The sequence below is a fragment of the Lissotriton vulgaris genome, chromosome 1_1, assembly GCF_964263255.1.
Source record: "Lissotriton vulgaris chromosome 1_1, aLisVul1.2, whole genome shotgun sequence".
NCBI classification, from domain to species: Eukaryota; Metazoa; Chordata; class Amphibia; order Caudata; family Salamandridae; genus Lissotriton; species Lissotriton vulgaris.
The window spans coordinates 774,710,188-774,732,476 of NC_141685.1; the positions used below are offsets into that span (position 1 = coordinate 774,710,188).

Genomic DNA, 22,289 nt, shown 5'->3' on the forward strand with positions numbered 1-22,289 from the left:
ATGTTTTTAAACCAGCTACTGCAATGTTTCACTATTGTGAGCACATGAAAAATTATGTGTTTTAAAAAAAACATTCACTTCTGTGCTTCACACGAGTAATAGTGAATTAAGGTTCAGAAATGTATTTATCACTAGACTTTGCTTGACAGAAAACATGGAGCACTAAAGATACCAGAACATCTCCTGATTCACAACTGTAACTGCTTTGAAAACTTGGAGTAATCAGTTTGATGGCTCACAGTTTAGCACTTGATAAAAATATAATTAAACTGCTTTCTCTTTTATCCTTTCTATTCAGAACCACCACCAGTGATTCAGGTTCCTAACAATGTCACAGTGACTCCTGGAGAACGGGCCATCTTGACGTGCTTGACTCAAAGTACGGTGCGCTATAATCTCACCTGGCTCCGCAATAATCTGGATCTGAAGATGATTGACCCACCTAGGATTAAAATGATGAGCAACCTCTCATTGGAAATCAAAGCCATAACGCTCAGTGATGCTGGAGAGTACAGCTGCTTTGCCTCTAATGAAGGGGGAAGTACACTGGCTTCTGTTTTTCTCACTGTACAAGGTATGTTAAAATGTAAATATGAGCATCTGTATAGTCTGTTGCTCTTGAATGTACTAAAGTGCTTTGCAATGATACACACAATAGAGCCTGCATCATATTTAACACTATATACCAGGAAGCATGGCGTGGTGTACATGGGGGCTTACACTAATCAGCTCCTCCACGTTTAAGAGGGAAATAATTGTGATAATTCAATCACTGCACTGGGCAAATTTACTATTTCATGAAATGCAGTGCAGCAGGGAAAGTTGCTGTGCTGCCTTGTGTTAAAGGGAGAGAGCAGGACAGTGTCAAATCTACAATGATATGATGCTACTACCATCTTCTCAAGCAATGCCACAAATTCCGCCTGCCTAGCACCACACACACATCTTTGCACAATAGTTCAAAGGTGTGTGTGGGATCTCTAGTCTAGATTTTGTATTGGAAGGTTACCCTTCCAGTAGCAAAACACATGGGGGCAGATTTATGTTAACTGGCGCATCCCCAGGGATGCGCCAGTTAACGTGCGCCACAGTGCGCCACAGCTCCGCCACCCATGGTGTGCCGCATTTATAATGCAGCGCACCATGGTGCAAAAACGGCACAGATGCGTAACGCATCTGTGGCGCATTGCTGGAGTTGCGTCGCAAGCGCGACGCAGCTCCAGCAAGGCTCGGGGGTGCCCCATGTACACAATGCTGCATCAAGACCTACGCCTTCTTCAAGCAGGCGCAGGGTTTTGACGCAGCATTGACCTGAAAGTGACTGAGTGAAATCTCATAGATTTCACTCAGCCACTTTCAGGAGGCGTTCCTGCGCAGGAACGCCCCCCCCCTGCGCAGGAACGCCTCCTTATGGCGCAGGGCTTTACAACGTGACGCATCTCCTAGATGCGTCGCGTTGTAAATAGGGCGCATTGTTTGCGCCGCAGTTGCGTCAAATAAAGTGACACAATTGCGGCGCAAGGGCATCATAAATCTGCCCCTAAGCTTTGACTAACCTTGAAATTTTCCCACTGAGGGGACGATTCCGATTTCGTCCGGAAGGGGTCTGAACCATGTTCGGAGCCCTTCAAACCGAATCGGTCAGTCCCAGTCGGATTCCTTCCCGACCGAGCCATTCCAATGGGCTCGGTCAGGAAGGAATCCGACTCGGATTTCCGGATTACGGACGACAGGCTCAGAGAGCCTGTCCCCAGTCCGGAAATCCTCCAATACTCCCCCGGTCGCATCTGTGCGACCGAGGGAGTACGATGGCAGCTTTTCAGTGCCTTTTCGTGCCGGTCTGTCCGGCACGAAAGGACAGTTGGAAGCTGTCTCTGGGAGCCCCCAGCAGGGCCCTCATGGGTTTGAGGCCGCCATCGGGGCCACCTATGGTGCCCCTCCGTTGATCCCTGCACCCGGTTGCGGGCACCTTGGGGTGCCAGCCACAGGGTGCAGGGATGAAGTGCACCCCTGCTTTCAGCAATGCGAGCATGCTTTCCGGTCGGAAAGCATGCTTGCATTGTAAGGTATACGAATCGTACGACGAAAGCAGGTCGGTCGGTTACAGCTCCTGCCCAATGTCGGACGGACTTAGGTCCGTTCGACATCGGAATAGGCCCCTTAGTTGTGTGCTGTACAGTGCAGCACAGTAACTAAATCAAAATATTTCTTCTACTTTGGCCTTGCCTTGAGGAGGCGTAATATTTTGGGTGTAAAGAACTGTCTACTAATGTTAGAAGAGAGGCCCTGCCATCAAAATCCATGTATGGTAACCTGGAATCCCTATATATCACCCATGTGATGTCCTCATTCCACAATGTAACACAAAGGAGCGCAAAGTTCTACTTTGTGTCACTGTTAGACAACCTTCCAGTACAAAACAAGTTTTGCTGTGGCCGGAAAAAAGGAAATCAACACTTTGCCCTGGTTTGTGCCTTTTTAATTAATGCCCGCATTCTAAGGTTGTTGTAAACCTACATGTGTGATGTGGTAATACAGGATCAGAGACAGAATATCACACAGTTAAGGCATAGAAAACCTGTCTCATTTCCACCAGCAAAATATTAAAAAGATACAGTAATTGTATTGCTTCAAGTTATTCTTTATTTGGCCTGCAGAAGGAAATCTTCTGGGTTGTTCATCTCACTTTTTTCACTGATGTTTCATTTTTTTTAAACCTTTATTATGTAAAGAAAGAGACAGTTACAGACCTACAACCACGGAGGCTGGTCAGTCGCACACAGCAATATCACCATCAAAGTACACAGCTCTTCAGCCGACAACCCGGGCGTCCGGCAGCGATATCTCGCGATCTTGTAAAAGCATGTGGTATAAATAGGATTAGTGAAAGGTTTCACATTTTATATTTTATATAAATAAAACAACGAACAAAACACAAAAAAGGTCGAGGCATTACTGTGCGATAGATTGGCTGTCCCATATGGCAGTGGAGATGGGTGGAAGATAAGCTACAATATAAAGGAGGAGAAATACTGGGGAGGGGGGGACCCAGGGGCAAAAACAATACAATGTAGTCTACAAAAGCTAAGCATTGGGAACGCACAGTCAAGGGAGGAGAAGCAGATCTGGAATGTCCGTGAACGGGGGGGTGCAAATCTCTCCACGGTATGCATTCCATGGACCCCAGACCCTACCCCATTTCTTAGGTCTGCCACGGGAGACATATACAGTTTTTTCCCTGAACATGGACCAGTCCATGTTTTCTTTCCATGTTTGGAGTGATGGTGGCCTCTGAGAACCCCACAACTGGGCAATATCCCGTTTAGCAACCATATTACCCAATGTGACCCATTGAGTTTGAGCAACAGTACAGTCGTTCGGCTCCCAAACATTCAGCAGGCAGCGTCTGGCCTCAGGCGATAACACAGCACCCGTCACCTCACCCATAACCGCATGTACTCGGCCCCAAAACGTCGCCACCTCCGGACATTCCCAGAGGATATGCAAAAACGTAGCCAACATACCACATCCACGCCTACACAACCCATCCACAGAGAAACCCATATGTACCAGTCGTGGGCCCGTGACATACACCCAATGCAGTATTTTAAGTTGCACCAGCCTAAGGCGTGCCGGAATCGCGACCTCCTTGGGGGAAGATATCGCCGCCTGCCAGTCTTCATCGTCCAGTTCTAGCCCGTCACTGGTCCAAGCGTTCCGCAATTGTAGAAGGAGATCCGAGCGATCATTGATCAGTTTCTTATAGATTAGAGATATGGTGCTGTCGGGAACATATCCGTCAAGTACTCTATCCTCGAGAGGAGAGGACTCCGGGATCGTAGTGCCAGCTGGGAAAACCGAGTTAAGCGCATGGCTGACTTGAAGGTACCGGTAAAATTCCCTATCGCTCAGTTCATATTCCCGCTGGAGTACCTCGAAGGTTTTAACTTTGCCCTTGGCCCAAAGGTCGCCCACCCTGCTGATACCGATGAGATCCCACCTGTCAAAACCCTTTGACGTCCACAGGCCACCTAGCGCTTCCGCGGCGTACAACGGGGTCGATTTTGTCAGTTTATCTGTCCATCCCGTGGCGGCGGTCGCACTTCCCCAAATTGGCACCGCAACTGCAGTAGGACCCATGAGGTGCTTCCGGTCAGCTCTAGAATAGAGCGCTCGATTGTAATCCCCCTCGGGCAGTTGCCATCTGTCCATCTCAAACGCGGGGTTCGGGACAGGGCCGTACATAGCGTGGTTCACAGCACTCAACTGGGAGGCCCAGTAATAGCGCTTGATGTCGGGCAACGCGATACCTCCATCATAACATGGCAAAGTCAATTTCGCCAATGCGATACGCGGTCGCCCACCCCACATCAACTTCCTCTGCAAGCCCTCAATCTCACGAAAATAGCTAGCAGGTACCAAATCAAGTGTGTTCTGAATGGCATACAGGAAGCGGGGAAGAGACATCATTTTGAACAGGGCTGCCCTTCCCAAAGGGGAGAGTGGCAAGCCACACCACTCGGCAACATCCGACCGAAGCCGGGAAAGCGGAGGCAACAAATTCCGCTCGTAGCGGGCTTTGGGGTCCAGCGAAATGTAGATCCCCAAGTATTTAAAGCCAACTCTAGAACTCTAGAATAGAGCGCTCGATTGTAATCCCCCTCGGGCAGTTGCCATCTGTCCATCTCAAACGCGGGGTTCGGGACAGGGCCGTACATAGCGTGGTTCACAGCACTCAACTGGGAGGCCCAGTAATAGCGCTTGATGTCGGGCAACGCGATACCTCCATCATAACATGGCAAAGTCAATTTCGCCAATGCGATACGCGGTCGCCCACCCCACATCAACTTCCTCTGCAAGCCCTCAATCTCACGAAAATAGCTAGCAGGTACCAAATCAAGTGTGTTCTGAATGGCATACAGGAAGCGGGGAAGAGACATCATTTTGAACAGGGCTGCCCTTCCCAAAGGGGAGAGTGGCAAGCCACACCACTCGGCAACATCCGACCGAAGCCGGGAAAGCGGAGGCAACAAATTCCGCTCGTAGCGGGCTTTGGGGTCCAGCGAAATGTAGATCCCCAAGTATTTAAAGCCAACTCTAGAGACCGGTATCGGACAAATGCGGGGAAGAAGAGGCACATCGTCCGTGAGTGGATAAATACAGGACTTGGCCCAGTTAATGACCAAACCGGAATTCCTCCCAAAGGAGCGTAACACATCAAACAGGACACCCAACGACTTACGAGGAGAGGTAAGATACAACAATATATCATCGGCATAAAGCGATATCCGGTCCTCGAAGTCAGGTGACCATCGGATGGCCTTAAGCGACGGTTCCCAACGTAGCCATGCAGCCAGGGGCTCAAGGGCAAGCGCAAAGAGGAGCGGTGACAAGGGGCATCCTTGTCTCGTTCCGCGACCGAGGGTGAAGGGCTCCAAGGCCCTGCAATTAACCACCACCTGTGCCAGCGGCTGCTCATACAAAAGCTTAATCCACCCAATGAATTTAGGGCCGAATCCAAACTTAGCAAGGGCAGCCCACAAATATGGCCACTCTACCGTATCGAAGTCCATCGAGGCATCAAGGGAAACCAAGATGGCCGGCTCGCCATGGAGGCGACGTAGATTGAGAGCGGTATTACGGTGGGGTATAAATCCAGATTGGTCCGGATGGATCAAGTCAGCGATCACCGTAATCAGCCGATTTGCCAAGAGTTTAGCGAGAATTTTGGGCTCAACATTCAGGAGCGAAATCGGCCGATACGATGAGCAATGATCGCGGGGCTTGCCATCTTTATGGATGACCGCGATGGATGCCAATCTCTGATCCCGAGGAAGAGACCCGAGATCTCGCGATGACAGGAACATTCGACGAAGATACGGCGCCATTTTGTCGGGCATAGCTTGTATAATTCCACCAGAATCCCATTCGGGCCCGAGGCCTTCCCGGAACGAAGTGAACGGATAGCGAGCGCTACTTCATTGGTGGAAAAATCCGCCTCCATAAGCTCCTTGTCCGAATCCGACAAGCTTGGCAAGGCGATATCCCGAAGCAATAAATGCGAGTCCTCTTCCGGCCTGTCAGAGACCGGTGCATACACCGCCTGAAAGTGTTGAGCAAAAACTTGGACTATATCAATCGGGTCCACGACACGCATACCATCCATCCGTTCAATAACAGGCACCACCCGGTTCAGTCTATCCTTCTTATCCAACCATGCAATCAACTTTCCCGCCTTGTCACCCACATCGTACAAACGTCCCTGTTGCTCACGGTGCATCGCCTTGGCCGCCTCAGTGACCAGCGCCTTGTAGTCAGATTGTTTCAAGGCCAGAGCATGCACCACCTCTGGAGTGACCCCGGACTCCATCTGCCTTTCTAAGTCAGTGATTTAGTTTTCCAGATCCACAACAGCAGCATTCTTACGCCTCCTTTCGCTGGCAATGAGGGACAAGACTTGACCACGAATCACTGGTTTATATGCCTCCCACAATGTAACAGGGGAGGAAACCAATCCCTCATTCTCAGCAAAATAGTAGTCCATACACTTCACCACCTCCGACCTGATCTTAGGATTACGAAGGTGCCAGGGGTTGATCGGAGCGACCCGGCCCTCGGCACCCAACTGTATGTCAACTGTAAGCCAAAGCGGAGAGTGGTCAGATATCCCCCTGGCCAAATGTCTAATTTCCCGTACAGAGACCATTTGTGCCGCTAGTACAGCGACGGCTCGTGGAGGGAGTTACGGTGGGGCAGGAGGATGGGGAGGGGGAGGGGCAGGGTGGAGGTTGCTAAAAACCGGCATATGGATAATTGCAGGTAAGTAAACAATTTAATTAATAAAACGAATTTCGTAGCTCGCACTGCATTGCATTTTGCGATGCAAGGCGCACTACGAAATTCGTTTTATTAATTAAATTGTTTACTTACCTGCAATTATCCATATGCCGGTTTTTAGCAACCTCCACCCTGCCCCTCCCCCTCCCCACCCTCCTGCCCCACCGTAACTCCCTCCACGAGCCATCGCTGCGCTAGTACAAGAATGTAATCCAATCTCGATAGACTCCCATGGGCTCCCGAATAAAAGGTATATTGGAGCTATCCAGGGTGCAATTGCCTCCAACAATCGACTAGTCCAAACGTGTCCAGGAGCTTCCCGAGCAAAAGCTGTGCCGCAGGCAGGGCTCTCGGGGGGCTACGGTCTTCATCCCCACTAACTACAGAATTAAAATCGCCACCCACTACCAATATTTCATCAGGAAACCCCAGGATCACATCTCCCAAATCAGCAAATGTGGTGGCCTGCAGGCCAGGGGGGACATATACAGACAAAATGGAAATCGTTTTCCCTTCCCACCGACCCGTAATAGCCGCATAGCGGCCCCTGTCGTCCAGCACTACGTCATCTATCTCCAGGGGAAGGGAAGTTCGTACCAGGACCCCCACCCCTCTCGACCCGGAGGTAAACCCTGAGTGGGCCACCAAACGGTAGCCCCGTCTGCTCATTGCGTGGCATGTATTTCCAACCAAGTGCGTCTCCTGGAGCAGAATCACATCTGGGGCACAGCGTTTCAAGTATTGCAATACAATTCCCCGCTAAATCCTATCACCAAGACCGTTAACGTTCCAACTCAGCACCCTAAGCTCCCCCCCCCCCCCATCCCCGCAATGGGCACCCAGCCCCCTCCGCCCGGGAACAAGCACACCGAATAAAAGACAGAACATAGCGCAGCCTCGGACAAACCAAAAAGGGGAAGACCCCCCCACTGCCCCCAAGGAACCCTGAAAAACACACCCCCCCACCCTGCACCCCTGCGTTAGACCAAAAAGCCACCCCAACTTGCAGTGTGCCTGTCGCCCCATTAAACTAACCTACAAGCAGAGAGAAAAAGTCGCCAGAGGAGGAAAAAAGAGGCCCGATTCCCCCCACCCCCGGGTATCTACATTATAAAGCAAGTCTATTATAAAGCCACTGATATAAGTCCATAGTAACCGGTTCGCCGATGCAGACTCACTACTCCTGTTCAGCCAGGCCACCCTCGGCACCTCTCGATCTCTCGCTGCTGGTGCGGTTTGATGGCAAGGTGTCCAACCAGTCACTGACCACTTCGGGGCGATTGAAGAAGAACGCCCGCTCCTCATACTCGATCCTCAGTCGGGCTGGAAAAAGCATGGCATACTTCAGTCCCATATCCCTGAGCCGTCTCTTCACCCCGGTGAAGCCCATACGTTGTTTCTGCACCGCCTGGGTGAAGTCTGGATAGAAGCTGACTGAGGCGTTGTCAAATTTAGTGGGACCTGTAGTACGTGAGGCTTGCAGGATAGCGTCCCGGTCCCGAAAATTAAAAATCCTGGCGATGATAGGCCTAGGTGCGGCCCCCAGCTTGGGCTTCCCACCGGGAACCCTATGTGCTCGCTCCACGGTAAAAAAGTTGCTGAGGCCCTTAGGCACAAGATGTTTCAGGACCAGATCCTCCACCAGATGGTCCGTGGATACATCCGCAGAGTTCTCCGGAACCCCCACGATGCGGACGTTACTGCGCCTGGCCCGGCTCTCGAAATCCTCCAGCCGGCAGCAAACTGGTCGTTGGAGGTGCGGAGAGTGCGAACCTCAGCCTGGAGGTCCGAGACATCAGTGGTCAAGCTTGCAGTTTTAATGTCCAGGAACTTGAATCGTTCATTCGTCTTACCGAGGTCCGCCCTAATGAGGTTAACCTCAATCGCCACCGTGTCGATTTTCGCAGCGAGAGTTTCATATTGTTGGCCCATAGCCGTCCGAACACTGGTGATGGAGCCCATGATGTCCTTCAGTGTCGGCTCCGCCGATGAAGGAGGACCATCTCCGGTCCCCTCGAGAGCCTTGCTTGCTCCACCCGGGGACCCTTTTGGGCGAGTGTAGCGCTCTATGATCTGAGTTTGAATAATGCCACCACGATGCGTGCCCTTGGTGTTCCGCTTCTCGCCATCTGCTTTGCCCGCCATAGTGGGCGATGAACTCCCACTGAGCCGGTGTGATCTGGTCAAAATTATCCCGCTTTCGATGGTCCTCCAGGGCAGAAGGGCTAAGATCTAAAGCAAGCGTAGGATCTGTCGCAGGGACGAGAAGTCGAATGGGGCGGCAGTAGAGCGCCGTCAACCATGACCCAAAGCGAAACCGAAAGTACCACAGGGTCTGTGGGCGTGTCACACTGGCCGTTGTTGTTGAGTTGCCACCTGGGTACCTCGGGGACCCAAGTCCGGGGATGGTCTATGATGTAGGCTGCAAATCGCAGGATGCGGCAAGTCCGGTTCTCGGCGTCCGATTTGATTTCGGAAAAAAGTTCTCAGGATCAGCAGGGCATAAGCAAGAAGTACCCGTCGTTCAAATCAGGATTTGTGGCAGGATAGATGCGTGGGACCATTTACATGCGGGAGGCGAAGAGGGTCTCGGGAGCCCTTTGCTCACGCGTCCATCTTGGTACCGCGCGAAGCTCCTCCCCCGATGTTTCATTTTTTAAATGAGTCCTCCTGGTGTATTACTCATAACAAATAATTGTAAATCTACCAACAAGATAGATGTATGTTTTTACGTGCTGTTTCATTTTTCGGAGACTTTTTTAGTTTAGAGCTAATTGAATGTTACATTTGTTGAATTAAATCAGTTGATATTCAGTGTCATGATCTTGACTTTGAGTGAAGTTTCTGTTTCACATCCTGGTTAACAGCCATTGTGAATACTCTCTCTTGTTGCTAAGACTTCTGTTGGCCGGCGGCTGTCTGGAGAGTTAATGTTGCATTGCCATCTGTCCTGGCAGGAGATTTGGTGGATGTAATGGCTGTAACTGACGTTCATATTGCTGGTTAGTTCGGTGATGCTTCACTCTTAAAAGCTTGTGATACGTTTTTGACTCCCATTAAGTACGTTCAAATCTACCATTTGCTCAACCATTGTTACATGTCAAGGAAGGAACTGATTCCAGGTATTGTGACGAGTTCAGGGCTTCTCCAGGCTTGGGACTTAACTCAAACAGTTTCTGGTTTTCAGGTTGGTAATAGTTGAGATCAGCTGTTAGGGTGGCCGTGTGGCTTCGTTCCACACTGGCTTCAGGAAGGAATCTGGCACAGACAGGTGTATTTGTTTAGGGTGCCTCAATGTGGGAGTTGATGATTAGTTTCTCCTGTCTCTCAATTTGGCTCCTGATTATCTCAGAATGGTTGTATATTTGATATGTGTTGTTTAATTTAGAAATATATGTGACAGGATTTTGGTGATAATAGTTAAGTCAGACCTCTCTTATCAGAAGTAGTAGATACATTATTTCCTCTGGCATTCCATGCAAATGTATACAGCCTATAGCTATAGCTGGGCTGGAATGTGGTCCCTCTAGAGAGTGTGTTTCCCTGTCTTGAGTTCCACATAGCAAGTTGTACATTTTTGTATCCTGCCTCAGTAAGCAAAACAATCATGTGTGTGGGCTGTAGGCATGTGTATACCTATGCTTGAGGTCCAGAGCATGGGCCTGTGATCTGGAGGAAAGCAAACACAAGGAGATGATGGACAGAGCGCTGAAAGTTTTCAGACACTCACCCCCAGTCACAGATCTGGGTTGAATCCATCATCATTCTTTAGCTCACTTCATCACCTCAGTTAGGACCCGATTTTATGCAAATCAGTCTTAACCCTGTGCCTCATGGCAACAGTCCAGCCCGAACTGCCAAGCCAGGAATTCCCTGAACCGGAAACAAGCATCCTGGGACCAGTTTCTGGATAACACCCTTAATCAGCCAGGCTAGCTTGAATCCAGTGACAAAGTGAGCAAGGGACCCATGTCTGGGCATACCCTGCCAACTTAGTACGAACAAAGGAAACACGAGGAGATGATGGACGGAGAGCTGAAACTTTTCAGACACTCACCCCCAGTCACAGATCTGGGTTGAATCCATCATCATTCTTTAGCTCACTTCTTCACCCCAGTTAGGACCCGACTATATGCAAATCAGTCTTGACCCTGTGCCTCATGGGAACAGTCCAGCCCGAACTGCCAAGCCAGGTCTTCCCTGAACCGAAAAACAAGCATCCTGGGCCGGTTTCTGGGTAACACCCTTCATCAGCCAGGCTAGCTTGAATCCAGGGGCAAAGTGAGAAAGGGACCCATGTCTGGGCATACCCTGCTAACTTAGGGTGAACAAAGCAAACACAAGGAGATGATGGACGGAGCGATGAAACTTGTCAGACACTCACCCCCAGTCACAGATCTGGGTTGAATCCATCATCATTCTTTACTTCAGTTTGTCACCTCAGTTAGGACCCGACTATATACAAATCAGTCTTGACCCTGTGCCTCATGGGAACAGTCCAGCCCGAACTACCAAGCCAGTTCTTCCCTGAACCGGAAACAAGCCTCCTGGGACCGGTTTCTGGGTCCTACCCTTCATAAGCCAGGCTAGCTTGAATCCAGTGGCAAAGTGAGCAAAGGACCCAAGTCTGGGCATACCCTGCCAACTTAGGGCGAACAAAACAAACACAAGGAGATGATGGCAGAGCGCTGAAACTTTTCAGACACTCACCCCAAGTCACAGATCTGGGTTGAATCCATCATCATTCTTTAGGTCACTTCGTCACTTGAATTAGAACCCGACTATATGGAAAAGCAGTCTTGACCGTGTGCCTCATGGGAACAGTCCAGCCCGAACTGCCAAGCCAGATCTTCCCTGAACCAGAAACAAGCATCCTGGGACCGGTTTCCAGGTAACACCCTTCATCAGCCAGGCTAGCTTGAATCCAGTGGCAAAGTGAGCAAGGGACCCACGTCTGGGCATACCCTGACAACTTAGGGCGAACAAAGCAAACAAAAGGAGATGATGGATGGAGCGCTGAAACTTTTCGGACACTCACTCCCAGTCACAGATCTGGGTTGAATCCATCATCATTCTTTAGCTCACTTTGTCACCTCAGTTAGGACCCGACTATATGTAAATCAATCTTGAACCTGTGCCTCATGGGAACAGTCCAGCCCGAACTGCCAAGCCAGGTCTTACCTGAACCGGAAACAGGCATCCTGGGACAGGTTTCAGGGTAACACCCATCATCAGCCAGGCTAGCTTGAATCCAGGGGCAAAGGGAGCAAGGGACCCACGTCTGGGCATACCCTGCCAACTTAGGTCGAAACAAAGCAAATAAAAGGAGATGATGGGCGGAGCGCTGAAACTTTTCAGACACTCAGCCTCAGTCACAGATCTGGGTTAAATCCATGCTCTTTTTGCATGTGATCTGGAGGGTTGCACCAAGTCCACCCTCTTGACTAATCTTGACTACTGTCAGCTTGCCACACGGTAGAGGTCTAACAGAGGTGATAACTGTGATAATTGTACAGGCAATGCAGGCCTTTTTACCTGTCCCTGCCAGATAAAGGTGCCTACTGGCCACCTGTTTAAATTGGGATGCTAGTCCTCTGAAACTGGATCTATTGCCCATTCATATGGGATACATTTGTCCTATGTGCCTATTTATCTGCATATTTGGAAGATGTGTGTGGAGCATGTGTAACACGTGGCCATAGGCACACAACAATCCATTTGCTATTTGCTACAACAAAGTGGTGTCTAACATGAGGGTGGCAGACTTGTAGTTCACCAAAAGGAGATATCAACTGCAGGGCTTCTCCAGGACATCCAGGAGGAGTGGAGTCAGAGAGACCATTTGAAGCCAAGGGAGATTCCCTTCCTTTTCCTGTCCCATCATTCACTATGAGTGCTCCTTCCCATTAGTTAAAAGGTGGTTTAGCCTCCTCTGCACCCTTGTGCCCCAGTAACCCCTTGTATCAAAAATCTTGGCTGGACGAGTCTGAATAGAATAAACAAAAGGGCAGAACAGCCAAGTACTGGTCTCACTACTGACTGTTGGAATACACAACTACTGTCTGCAACTTTGGCATAAAGATAAGAGAGAAGTTTCCAGCCAGTGGGCCCAGATTTCTCTATCGGTAACTGGGGTTTCAACTCAGTGGTGGCTAAATAATTATTCTGTGCTCCATGGTTGGAATATCCACTGCCAACACACCTTGCTAGGTTCCAGGCCAGAAAATGTGAAGTTCAACAGCATGCCAGGAGAGGCTACTTTAGAGCATGTCTTGAAGGATAGAATCCACTGGCTGCTGAGGAGAGGCTTTGGAGATAGCCTTGCACATGAAAACAGTACCTAGAAAGGGAGAACGTAAAAGGAGCTGAGGTCGCTCTGAACTGTAGTGGCCACTGTAGCCCAGGGAGGATCTACACCACTCACAACAATGGGTAAGATGCAAGCGACCCTAATGCATCCACAGCATGTGCTGTTCCATATAAGTGCCTAAGATTGAGGGGCCTTCAAGAAGATCAACACAATGCTTTTCGAGTGTTCTCACTAGACACAGCCACCTAGAAGCACGAGTATGACACCATGGAGCAGGACTCAAACAACCACAAGCAGAGTGGAACTGCACAGCTTCTCCACTGCTAGTTCCGATGCTGCTGACACTGCACACTTGAACCAAATCAGCTGGGCTGGGGAGAAGAGCAGGTGAGCCCAATTCGCTGTGCACACCGCCTTGAGTGGCAAGGCTGCTGACCAGTGACAAACTGCAGGCCGGTCCTGTCCTAGCAAACCACAACTAAGAACAGAAAGGTCCTGCGTAATTGGGACCCATAAGGCGTAGAGGAAAAATCACATATTTTTTGGGGCTGCAAATGGTAAATGATGGGCTGGCAGATAAAATGAGTCAATGGAGCTTCACATGAAGAACTCTTCTGTGATTCCCCTCAGTGGGGCAAAAACCAAGGAGCGTTATCACATGCCACACCCCGTATCCCATAGAGAACAGTTTACACTAAACCGTGGAGTACCATATTTACTCAGTTACAGTTGATATATCGTTTGTAATGCCCTCCAATTATTAAGTACAATAATTGTGTTCTGTGTTATTAATAACTTTTATTTTACAAACCAAAGTACTGTTTGGACAAGTATGTATTATTTGTTATCAGATGTTTTATTTATTCTGGAGTCTCTAACTCTACGCCACCTCCCAGAGTAAGCCTTGGACTACTTGATCCTATCCTGGAGATCAGGTGCTAAAGGGGTGTACCTAGTGCTCAGTTAAGGGCTTAATAGTAAGCTAAAACCCTAGAAAACCAGTGTTAAAATGCCATGATTGGCACAGTTTGAACCAAGTCACTCCGTAATGCCCTGGGTCTCCTGAAAAGATCCCCACAACTGTAGTGTGGGACCAGATGAAATATATTTAAAAAAACACACTCAGGTCATGATTGGGCTGCAAAATGCTTATGGGAGCAGCAGACCCACACATTTTTGTTAGTGCATGTTAAAAAATTAGCAAGTGCACAATTTGCATATCAATCTGGATTTCACACTTCAGATTATGGAATAAAGTATAAATGGGCTTATTTATAAGCCCTTTGCACCGCTGGTACATCTTTTGTGACTCACCGGCGGCGCATTTTGCTGCCCCATATGTACAAGGACACATAAATCCACCCTGCATGGTTTTTTGTGTCCTTGTTAATACGTCCCCTTTTCACTTTGTGTGAAATGGGTGTGCCATGGGTGTTGCTGTGGGTGTTCGCGCCTAACACCCATAGCTTCTGCTGCATTCTCAGATTTGCATCCTTTCTTAAACCTGTAAATGCATCAGAATGCTTCGTCTCTCCAGGTGAGGCGTAGTGAGGCGCAACGAGGAGAAATGTTTTCACCTCTCCTCGTTTTTGGGTCTTTCCTAGAGTTGCAGCGCATGCGCTGCCCACAGTGCGAGATCTATTGTCGTCGAGTTGATTTGGAAGGGGACTTGAAGCCCCGCCCCTCTTTTTCATTGGCTTGTGTCATCGTTTATGTTAAACGCTGGCACTTGATTGGAAATCTGGCTTTTTTGTTACCGCCCTGTCCAATTTTAGGACGGCACGTCTGGACAGGCTGACGCCATCTTTGTTTTCCGTGACGTAGGTGGGTCATAGCGTTGCAGCGCATGCATCTGTGTGGTTGGAGGGAGTGTTCATTGGGGTGGCTCCCTTCTCACCAGAGGCTGCTGGGCATCTCTCTGCTCGGAGTTTGGCCCTAACATCAATCTCTTCTCTGTGGTGGCTATTTGCAGAGACAACTCGCTCGTGTCCAGATTAAGTGGTGTGGGCGCGCGCTCTCTTCTCTTAAACTTCTGGCTCGGACAGCGCTCTTTTCTCAGGAGAACTTAGCTAGGCTGTCTTTCTCCTTAGACGGTCCTAGGTGTGCAGCGCTGTCTCTCGTAGGATCCTGAATTCTCGCTGCCTGGTATGCCCCCTCCACCCTACTCACCCCCTCCAACGCACCTGCCCCCGCCTGCACACCCACCCCCACAGGCAGCGAGGAGCTTCCCTGCGGGCAGACCCGGCCTTCCTGCAGAGCTTCCTGGGGGTGCTGTGGGTGCTGCAGCTGCTGTCCGGGGCCGCCCTTGGGATCGCCATCGCCTGCAAAAAGTACGAGGGTCCCATCCACTTAGCCCTCTTTGTGGCTGTGCTCTTCTGGCTGCTGACCATCGCCCTGTACCTGCTGACCCTCTTGGACAAGCAGGACCTGGTGCCACTCCTGGGCGTCGAGCGCTGGCTGACCACCAACGCCATGCATGACACCCTGGCCATCTGCCTGCAGGCCGCCGCCGCCATCAGCATCATAATACCCAAGACACTGAGGCACAAGTACTGCAGCGTGGTGGCCTACAAGCACGACTGCCTCTACCACCTCTACCTGGCCGCCTCCTTCTTAGCCTGCCTCTGCTGCCTTCTCTACCTGCTGTCTGCCTGTTGCCTGCATCTGCAAGAAGTGCCGGGGCAACCAGGGCCTTATCTGAACCCCTGGCCTCGGGCCTGTCGGATGTGGAGAGTGAGTGAGAAGACTTGGATACAGCGCTATGGCAGATCGAAGCACCTCCAGGCACTTCCAATCTGAACAAAATGGACTTTCCAGTTCATTACACTATAGCGCTGAATGCTGATTTTCTGTCCATTTCTAAGCGCTTCCAGGTTTAGGCAGATAAGTAGAAACAGCACGGGGTAAAGCGGTTTGCCCAGGATCACAGGTTTGAGGTCACATTTTTACGCTGAGATTAGAATTCATATCTCAGCCGTTACACCACACCTCTTACTGAAGTGCATTACAGGAACAACTATTCTTTATATTTAAGACAAAAAGTGAGAAAATCATAACGTCGTGGTACCACATTGGAAAAATATGGATACTCATATAAACAAGCATTTGCAATGCAACAGGTCTCACATTTGCGAGAGTTTGAGCATTTGGCATTGTAAATGAAAATGCCTTTTATTTATGTGTTGTTTATCAAAACGGCTTAATAAAAGGCGTTGTCATTTACAATGCCAATACCTTAAACTCTCGCAAATGCAAGACCTATTGCATTGCAAATGCGTGTTTCTCTTTCTATGCGTGATGCTTTGTGCAGCACACATAGAAAGAGGAAATCACCTCTAGTGATTGTTTTTGTGAAGGAAGGTGCTCCTTCTTGCACAAAAACAATCTCCCTTGAAACGCAGACGTTCTTGCTCCATGGTGCAAGGGTGCCTGCGTTGGCGCATGGCATCAAGGCTGCCCTAGCGTAGGGGAAAACACAGGGATGCGAGATATTATTGCAAATATGTTGCTTACCTGTGCTTTGAAAGTGAGTCAGTGTGGCGCAGCCAAAAAGCTTGCGGTGCCGCGCCGAGTCACTTTCCTGTTGATCAGGCCCCAAGAGAGAGCACTGAATTCCCCATTCTGAGATGCACAAACAGTGCATCAGAGCTTTTTGCTCCTACTAATTGCAAGATTGTGCTTGAAAAAGGGATATGCAACATCTCTCTTCGCTAAAAGGACTTGCTTATTTTCTGGGGGCCTCTTCCTCAGGGTACATCAATGGTCAGACCTGGCTCTTTCACAAACTTTGGACTTTATGCACCACATGGGATAAGGATGGTAGTCTACTAGATCTCTCTCTCTTTGCGGCATGGAGGTCACAGTAATCGGGCCTCAATGGAACAATTTAAAAGATATCTTGGGCACTCCTTGCCTACTTTAATGTCTTTCTAAATTTCTTTCTAAAGGGCAAACAAATATCCATGTTGATTATGAATATGAAGAAACCTTAATCTTAGGACAGCACAGAACAACACACATTACTAGTTTGATCATTGTTTTCTTGTAGAATTTGTAATAACCACAAGTAAATTCCAGATGTATGCTTCGTCACGGTTGCATGCCCCTTACTGAATAGGAAATGTGCAGCTACTAAGACGCAATAGCTATCCCTTACAAGTGCAAATGTTCAATAGAATAGTAGTTAGGATGTCCAGATTTATTGTCCAAAAATCAATGACATCAGTTAGAGTGATCTAGTGGGTAACAGCAGCTCCCCTTAACCTTCCCCCTGGTGCCAATGGCATTGTCCTTGCTATCCCCAGTGTTAGGGTCCCTGTTGACAGCAGCAGCAAGAAAAAGTAAACAGGGCTCTGAGAGATGTGTCTATTTTTTGTAGTTTTTGTTCCTTGGTCAGATCTTTGCCTTTCGGCTGCAAATAAGGAGGCTTTAGAAGATGTACGGATTGGGCAAGGAGTCAACCGAGTTATGCAATTTATAGTCATCATGTAATGTCGCTTCTGCTTCCTGTGGTGTTATGTTGAATCAACATATATGCCATGAAAATCCCTGAAATTTGCTAATTTAGCTATTACTAAATAGTTAAAGCACAGTTTTTAAGAATATGTAATCATCCACAATTCTTTAGTAATTCTGCCCCACGTGGCTTACCATAAATATTGGAAGGGAGTATAAATCTAAGAACCTTATTACGAATATAGGGGCTATTTATTGCAACTGATAGATAATGATACAACTGGGTGCGTTATTTATCGGGTGCAATCAATAACACCGATTATGAGTTTGTGGGGAATAAAATCCAGATTTTCGTGTTTGACTCACCAAAATCCGCTTGATATGGTATATGATACTGTACACTTGTCCCACATTAAATTTCAGCCGAAATTTAACAAAGATATGCTAAATAAATCCAAACTCATACTTCCAACCCATGCGTAAACTGGGGTTTACAAACGGGTTGGAATTAACCGAGTCACTTGCAATCAGGCCCGGTGTCACTCCATTGAGGCATCCAATGTTTATTGGGCTTCATATTACATTTCTTTAAGTGGTCTGAAGAGACCTTGCTCAGTTCATGAAGGGGATTTGAACCTACAACTCTGAATACAATTAAGAATTTGAAATTGAAGCTCACAGTACATGCATTCTTTTAACAGGGTCACTGTCATGAGCTGGTTGCACAGAATGATATGGTATTGTTGCAAGAAGAATTAAAATAGAACACAAATCCCCTTAGTGACCTTTGCGTACTTAAAAACACCATGCACATGTTCAACTGGGTGTCTATAGGCTTTCTTTCTACTAACTCAGGCACGAGGGTGATGAGACACCGAACTCAGGACTTATAGGCAAATGCTGTAGATCAGGCATAGGCTGGGATGGTTACACTATGACAGCCACTTAAGGTAGCAGGAGAAGTGTACACTTGGGACTGTATTATACTTTATGACCCAGCGGTGCAACGGGCATGCGCAACTGCAGAGGGGCTGCAAACGCTTGTGCGTCCCCTTCTGCAATTGTTGATAGCGCGGGTGCGCATATAGTGCTAGCAATATCACAAGAGGGCATTCCCTCATTTGCATGGGGGTGTGGCCACATGCAAAAGAGGGCATTCCTATGCCTCTGCCCCCGCACCATATCATCGACATGGTTGAAGGGACAAACAGGCCTTTAGGACGTGCCACAAAAAGGTGACGCACATTCAGTGAGCCTACAAAAGGCAGCCCTCTCGGGGTGAGGTGAGATGGTCCTATGGACCACACATACATCCCCATGAAGGTGGATGCAGTTACTCACTGAACACGTCTGCGAGGGGAGCTTTCTCCCCTCTTCCAAGTGCTGGTGGCATGCCCCCTACACTGTGAAACAGGAAGCGGCTTCGAAGCAGCCGCTCCATATTTCACTAGATTGTGCTGTCCCCAGGACAGTGCATGTTCGCGGCTGCCCTGGGGGCAGCGCATTCTGCATAATAGGGTGCAGTTTCCCTGTTTGCGCGCAGCTCACCTTTTGAAAGGTGCACCGTGGTACAAACAGGGAAAGTGCGCAGTATATATAATACGCCCCCAGTTTAGCCTAAAGACTCAATGCTAAGGGATGAGGTGAATAAAAGTTATTTCATATGGGAAAATCCTTGAACCAGCCATGATAAGTCAGCACACACCACAGGAACATATAAGCCCTTCACTTTGAAGTCTGTTATTCATGCGTTTGTCGTCAGTTCTTGCTTTTGTGAAATGTTTTCGTGCTTTATAATGTTTCAACACTACCGTGAGTTTTATTTGATGTGCCTTAAAGCTAACTATAGTACTCTTGATGTGAATTATAAATAATCTAAATCATGCCAAACTAGTCCCGTATCTTTGAAGCATAAGGCGAGACACTAGCCTCCTCCTGTTTTCCTCATGGACTCAAGTGGTTGGTAAACTTTTACCTTTATGATGCAGGTGCGTCATAGACCCTAAGCTATTAATTAGGGATGCTTTGATTATATTTCAATTCAAAAACGTTATTGCGGCTAATTATAGCCATAAAAGAACAATCAATTTAAAACAAATATTGATACAGATTCAAGGTAACTAATTAAAACAATGGTGTCTGAGCTCCATCTCAGAAAGGCTGGCCTTCACATTGGTGTGCTCGATGGCCATGAGTTGTTTACATTTTCTGTTTGATTACTCTAGACTAAGTCAGAGATTTAAAGCACTTGGGGATGATTGCTGCACGAGTCTTCAAAATAAAATAGAAAGCTTTCTGCTGAGTCAACAAAATGTGTGCGTTCCAGTCACCGGTATGCAAGCACATTATGAGAAACAGCTGAAATTAAACATCTTGGCTAGCAGTGGCATTTTCAAAGAGTGCTAAGCGTGCATGAGGTAGCATCTGCAGATGATTTTGACCATGTTATTAAAGAGAACTCTTTTCCTTTCCATTTTTTGTGGATTCTGGGATCACAGCAGAAATGGTTATTTTGAATTGGTGGTTACAGGTGGGGCCCACCTTCATTTTTGGGGGGAAGGGAAGCGGTATATATTTTTCCTTATCAGACTTGGATCCAGAGCAAGAGAGAGAAAACAAAGAAGGGGTAAGAGAAAGATGGAAATTGGGTTGTCAAAGGGAGAAAGCAGGAACCTGTGCAAATTTGAGATAAGGGAGCAGGAAGTGTCTGGTGGTGAAGTAAAGAGACATCAGGTGGGATCAATGCTACGCAGCCTTGGTACTCGGCATGCCGACATTCAATTGTGGCGATTTCGAGATTCTGAGCAAAACATTGGGCCCCAGCACTTATACTCTTTAAAATTCAAGTAATGAACAATATTCCAGAAGCCAGATTTCAAAGGGTTGTTGGGGTGTGGGTTTGATGGCTGCCTTCTTGGCACCTAGAGGCAAAACAGAGCTGGGTTAGCCAAATATTCAGCCCAAGGAAGACTGTCAAATGAAGGCAAACAACATCTGAAAATTGAACCTTCACTGGGTTTAGAAACCACAAATCATTCTGCAAGTGAAGCTAGGTAGCCTGATGTGACAGGATTCCTGTTTACAGTTCCCAGTGCAAAGAAATCTATTTGACAATGCAACACAAGGTAAAAGTCAATCTGTGAATGTGTGAGCCATTTGCACTTCGATGGGGATATGAAAAAATACTAGACATTAATGGGCAGTAGCACACAAAAGTGCATGTAATGTTGCACTCAGGAGTGATCGAAGATCGTCGAAAGTGGGAAGAAAAGACCTGTGCCAACTGGGTGGTTCCCAATAAAGGTGCATGAAAGTGAGAGAAACCCCAACAAATACAAAGCACTATAAGGGGTTAACTAAGAAACAGAGAGTAAGTACTGAACAATTAAACAACAAGGCAAGGATTCACCAGGCCTTACGGATGTCAGATTTTCAACTAAGTTGGAAAGAGAAGTGTGTTATTGAAATTGTAGCCATGAACTTTGGCATCTCATACCTCAGCGGAATTGATGGAAGCAACATTCCAACACAGAGTGTTCCTGATGTACCTTTTATTGATACGCGCTATGCATCTATCTATGAATAATGCAAGTGTGACACTACTGCTCTGAACTCATGGTGTTCCCATAAAATTTAAAATGAACACTGAGGCGCAGGTGAATTCTATGCCGAGACATATCCTTCTACATGTTAGGGCAAATATGCAAATCAGGAGTCCAAGGTTCTACAGTATAAATGGTCTGTAGTAATGAAGAATTGTAAGTTGTACACAGATGTTACCTGAATTGTGCCTACCAAGGAGATGCAGGAGACTTGGAATTTCTGGTATATATAGTGCAACCACCACAAGTACAGGGTCTCAGGAAGGGCAAGGTGATTGACATTGTGAAGATCGTAATGGCTGTGAATTGCAAATGTGTCACATTGACTGGCGATGGAATGTAATTTGAATACTTTCACTTTCTATGTCCTAGCGCGCTTTTCAGAGATAAACAGTATTATCTAAAAGAGGGAGCATGCCTGGACATACATATTTAAAGAAAAATAACCATTGCACTCTAGGTACAGAACAGACATCCTGGGTGTAGGAAATAAAGTAAAACCATGGGTTAAATAGCTCACTTCATTGATGATGGTAGATAGGAAAAGCACAGAAGCATTAAGAATATGTAATGCAAGATCATGTAAACAATGCAAAATTACCTTTATTTTGATTTAAAGAGTCATGATATACAGGGAACAATCATGGGCAGATGCTGAGACAAATCTTATCACAGACGAATTTAACCATTGCTGCACGCTATTTACATAACACCTGACATTGAACATTGAACACAATGGAATCGATTGACAGACCTCTGTTTGGTCTGTGCGACCTCTCAAGTGACCTGTATTTGGAGGGTGTGACTCTCATTATAATTGATACAATTTCGAATTTCTGAAATAATTTTTCATCCCATTCCATTTCATTAGAAAATTGCATGAGATTGAAAGTCTCCCGACATGGCTCAAAGTCTGTGAAGAGGAAAAGAGAGAGGATGTTACTGATAAACATGAATTTCCTGTACACACATTCCTTTAAGTTTGCAAAGCACTCACAATATCATTTAAAGAAAACTAAATTTGTGAATCATTTCACAATTAAAGCATTTAAAACCCTGTTACAAATTGGGACTGGGGAGTGATC

The 22,289-nt window shown here is 47.6% G+C and overlaps 1 protein-coding gene and 1 pseudogene across 1 annotated transcript in view; both read left to right on the top strand.

Annotated features, from left to right (window-relative positions):
* Positions 1-22,289, top strand: part of HMCN1 (hemicentin 1) — a 1,183,532-nt gene that overhangs the window by 371,443 nt on the left and 789,800 nt on the right. The window contains exon 11 of the mRNA XM_086956029.1: positions 299-574. Coding sequence (XP_086812155.1) covers positions 299-574 — 276 coding nt within the window. The remainder of the gene's footprint in view (positions 1-298; positions 575-22,289) is intronic.
* Positions 15,295-15,848, top strand: LOC147747806 (MARVEL domain-containing protein 1-like; annotated as a pseudogene).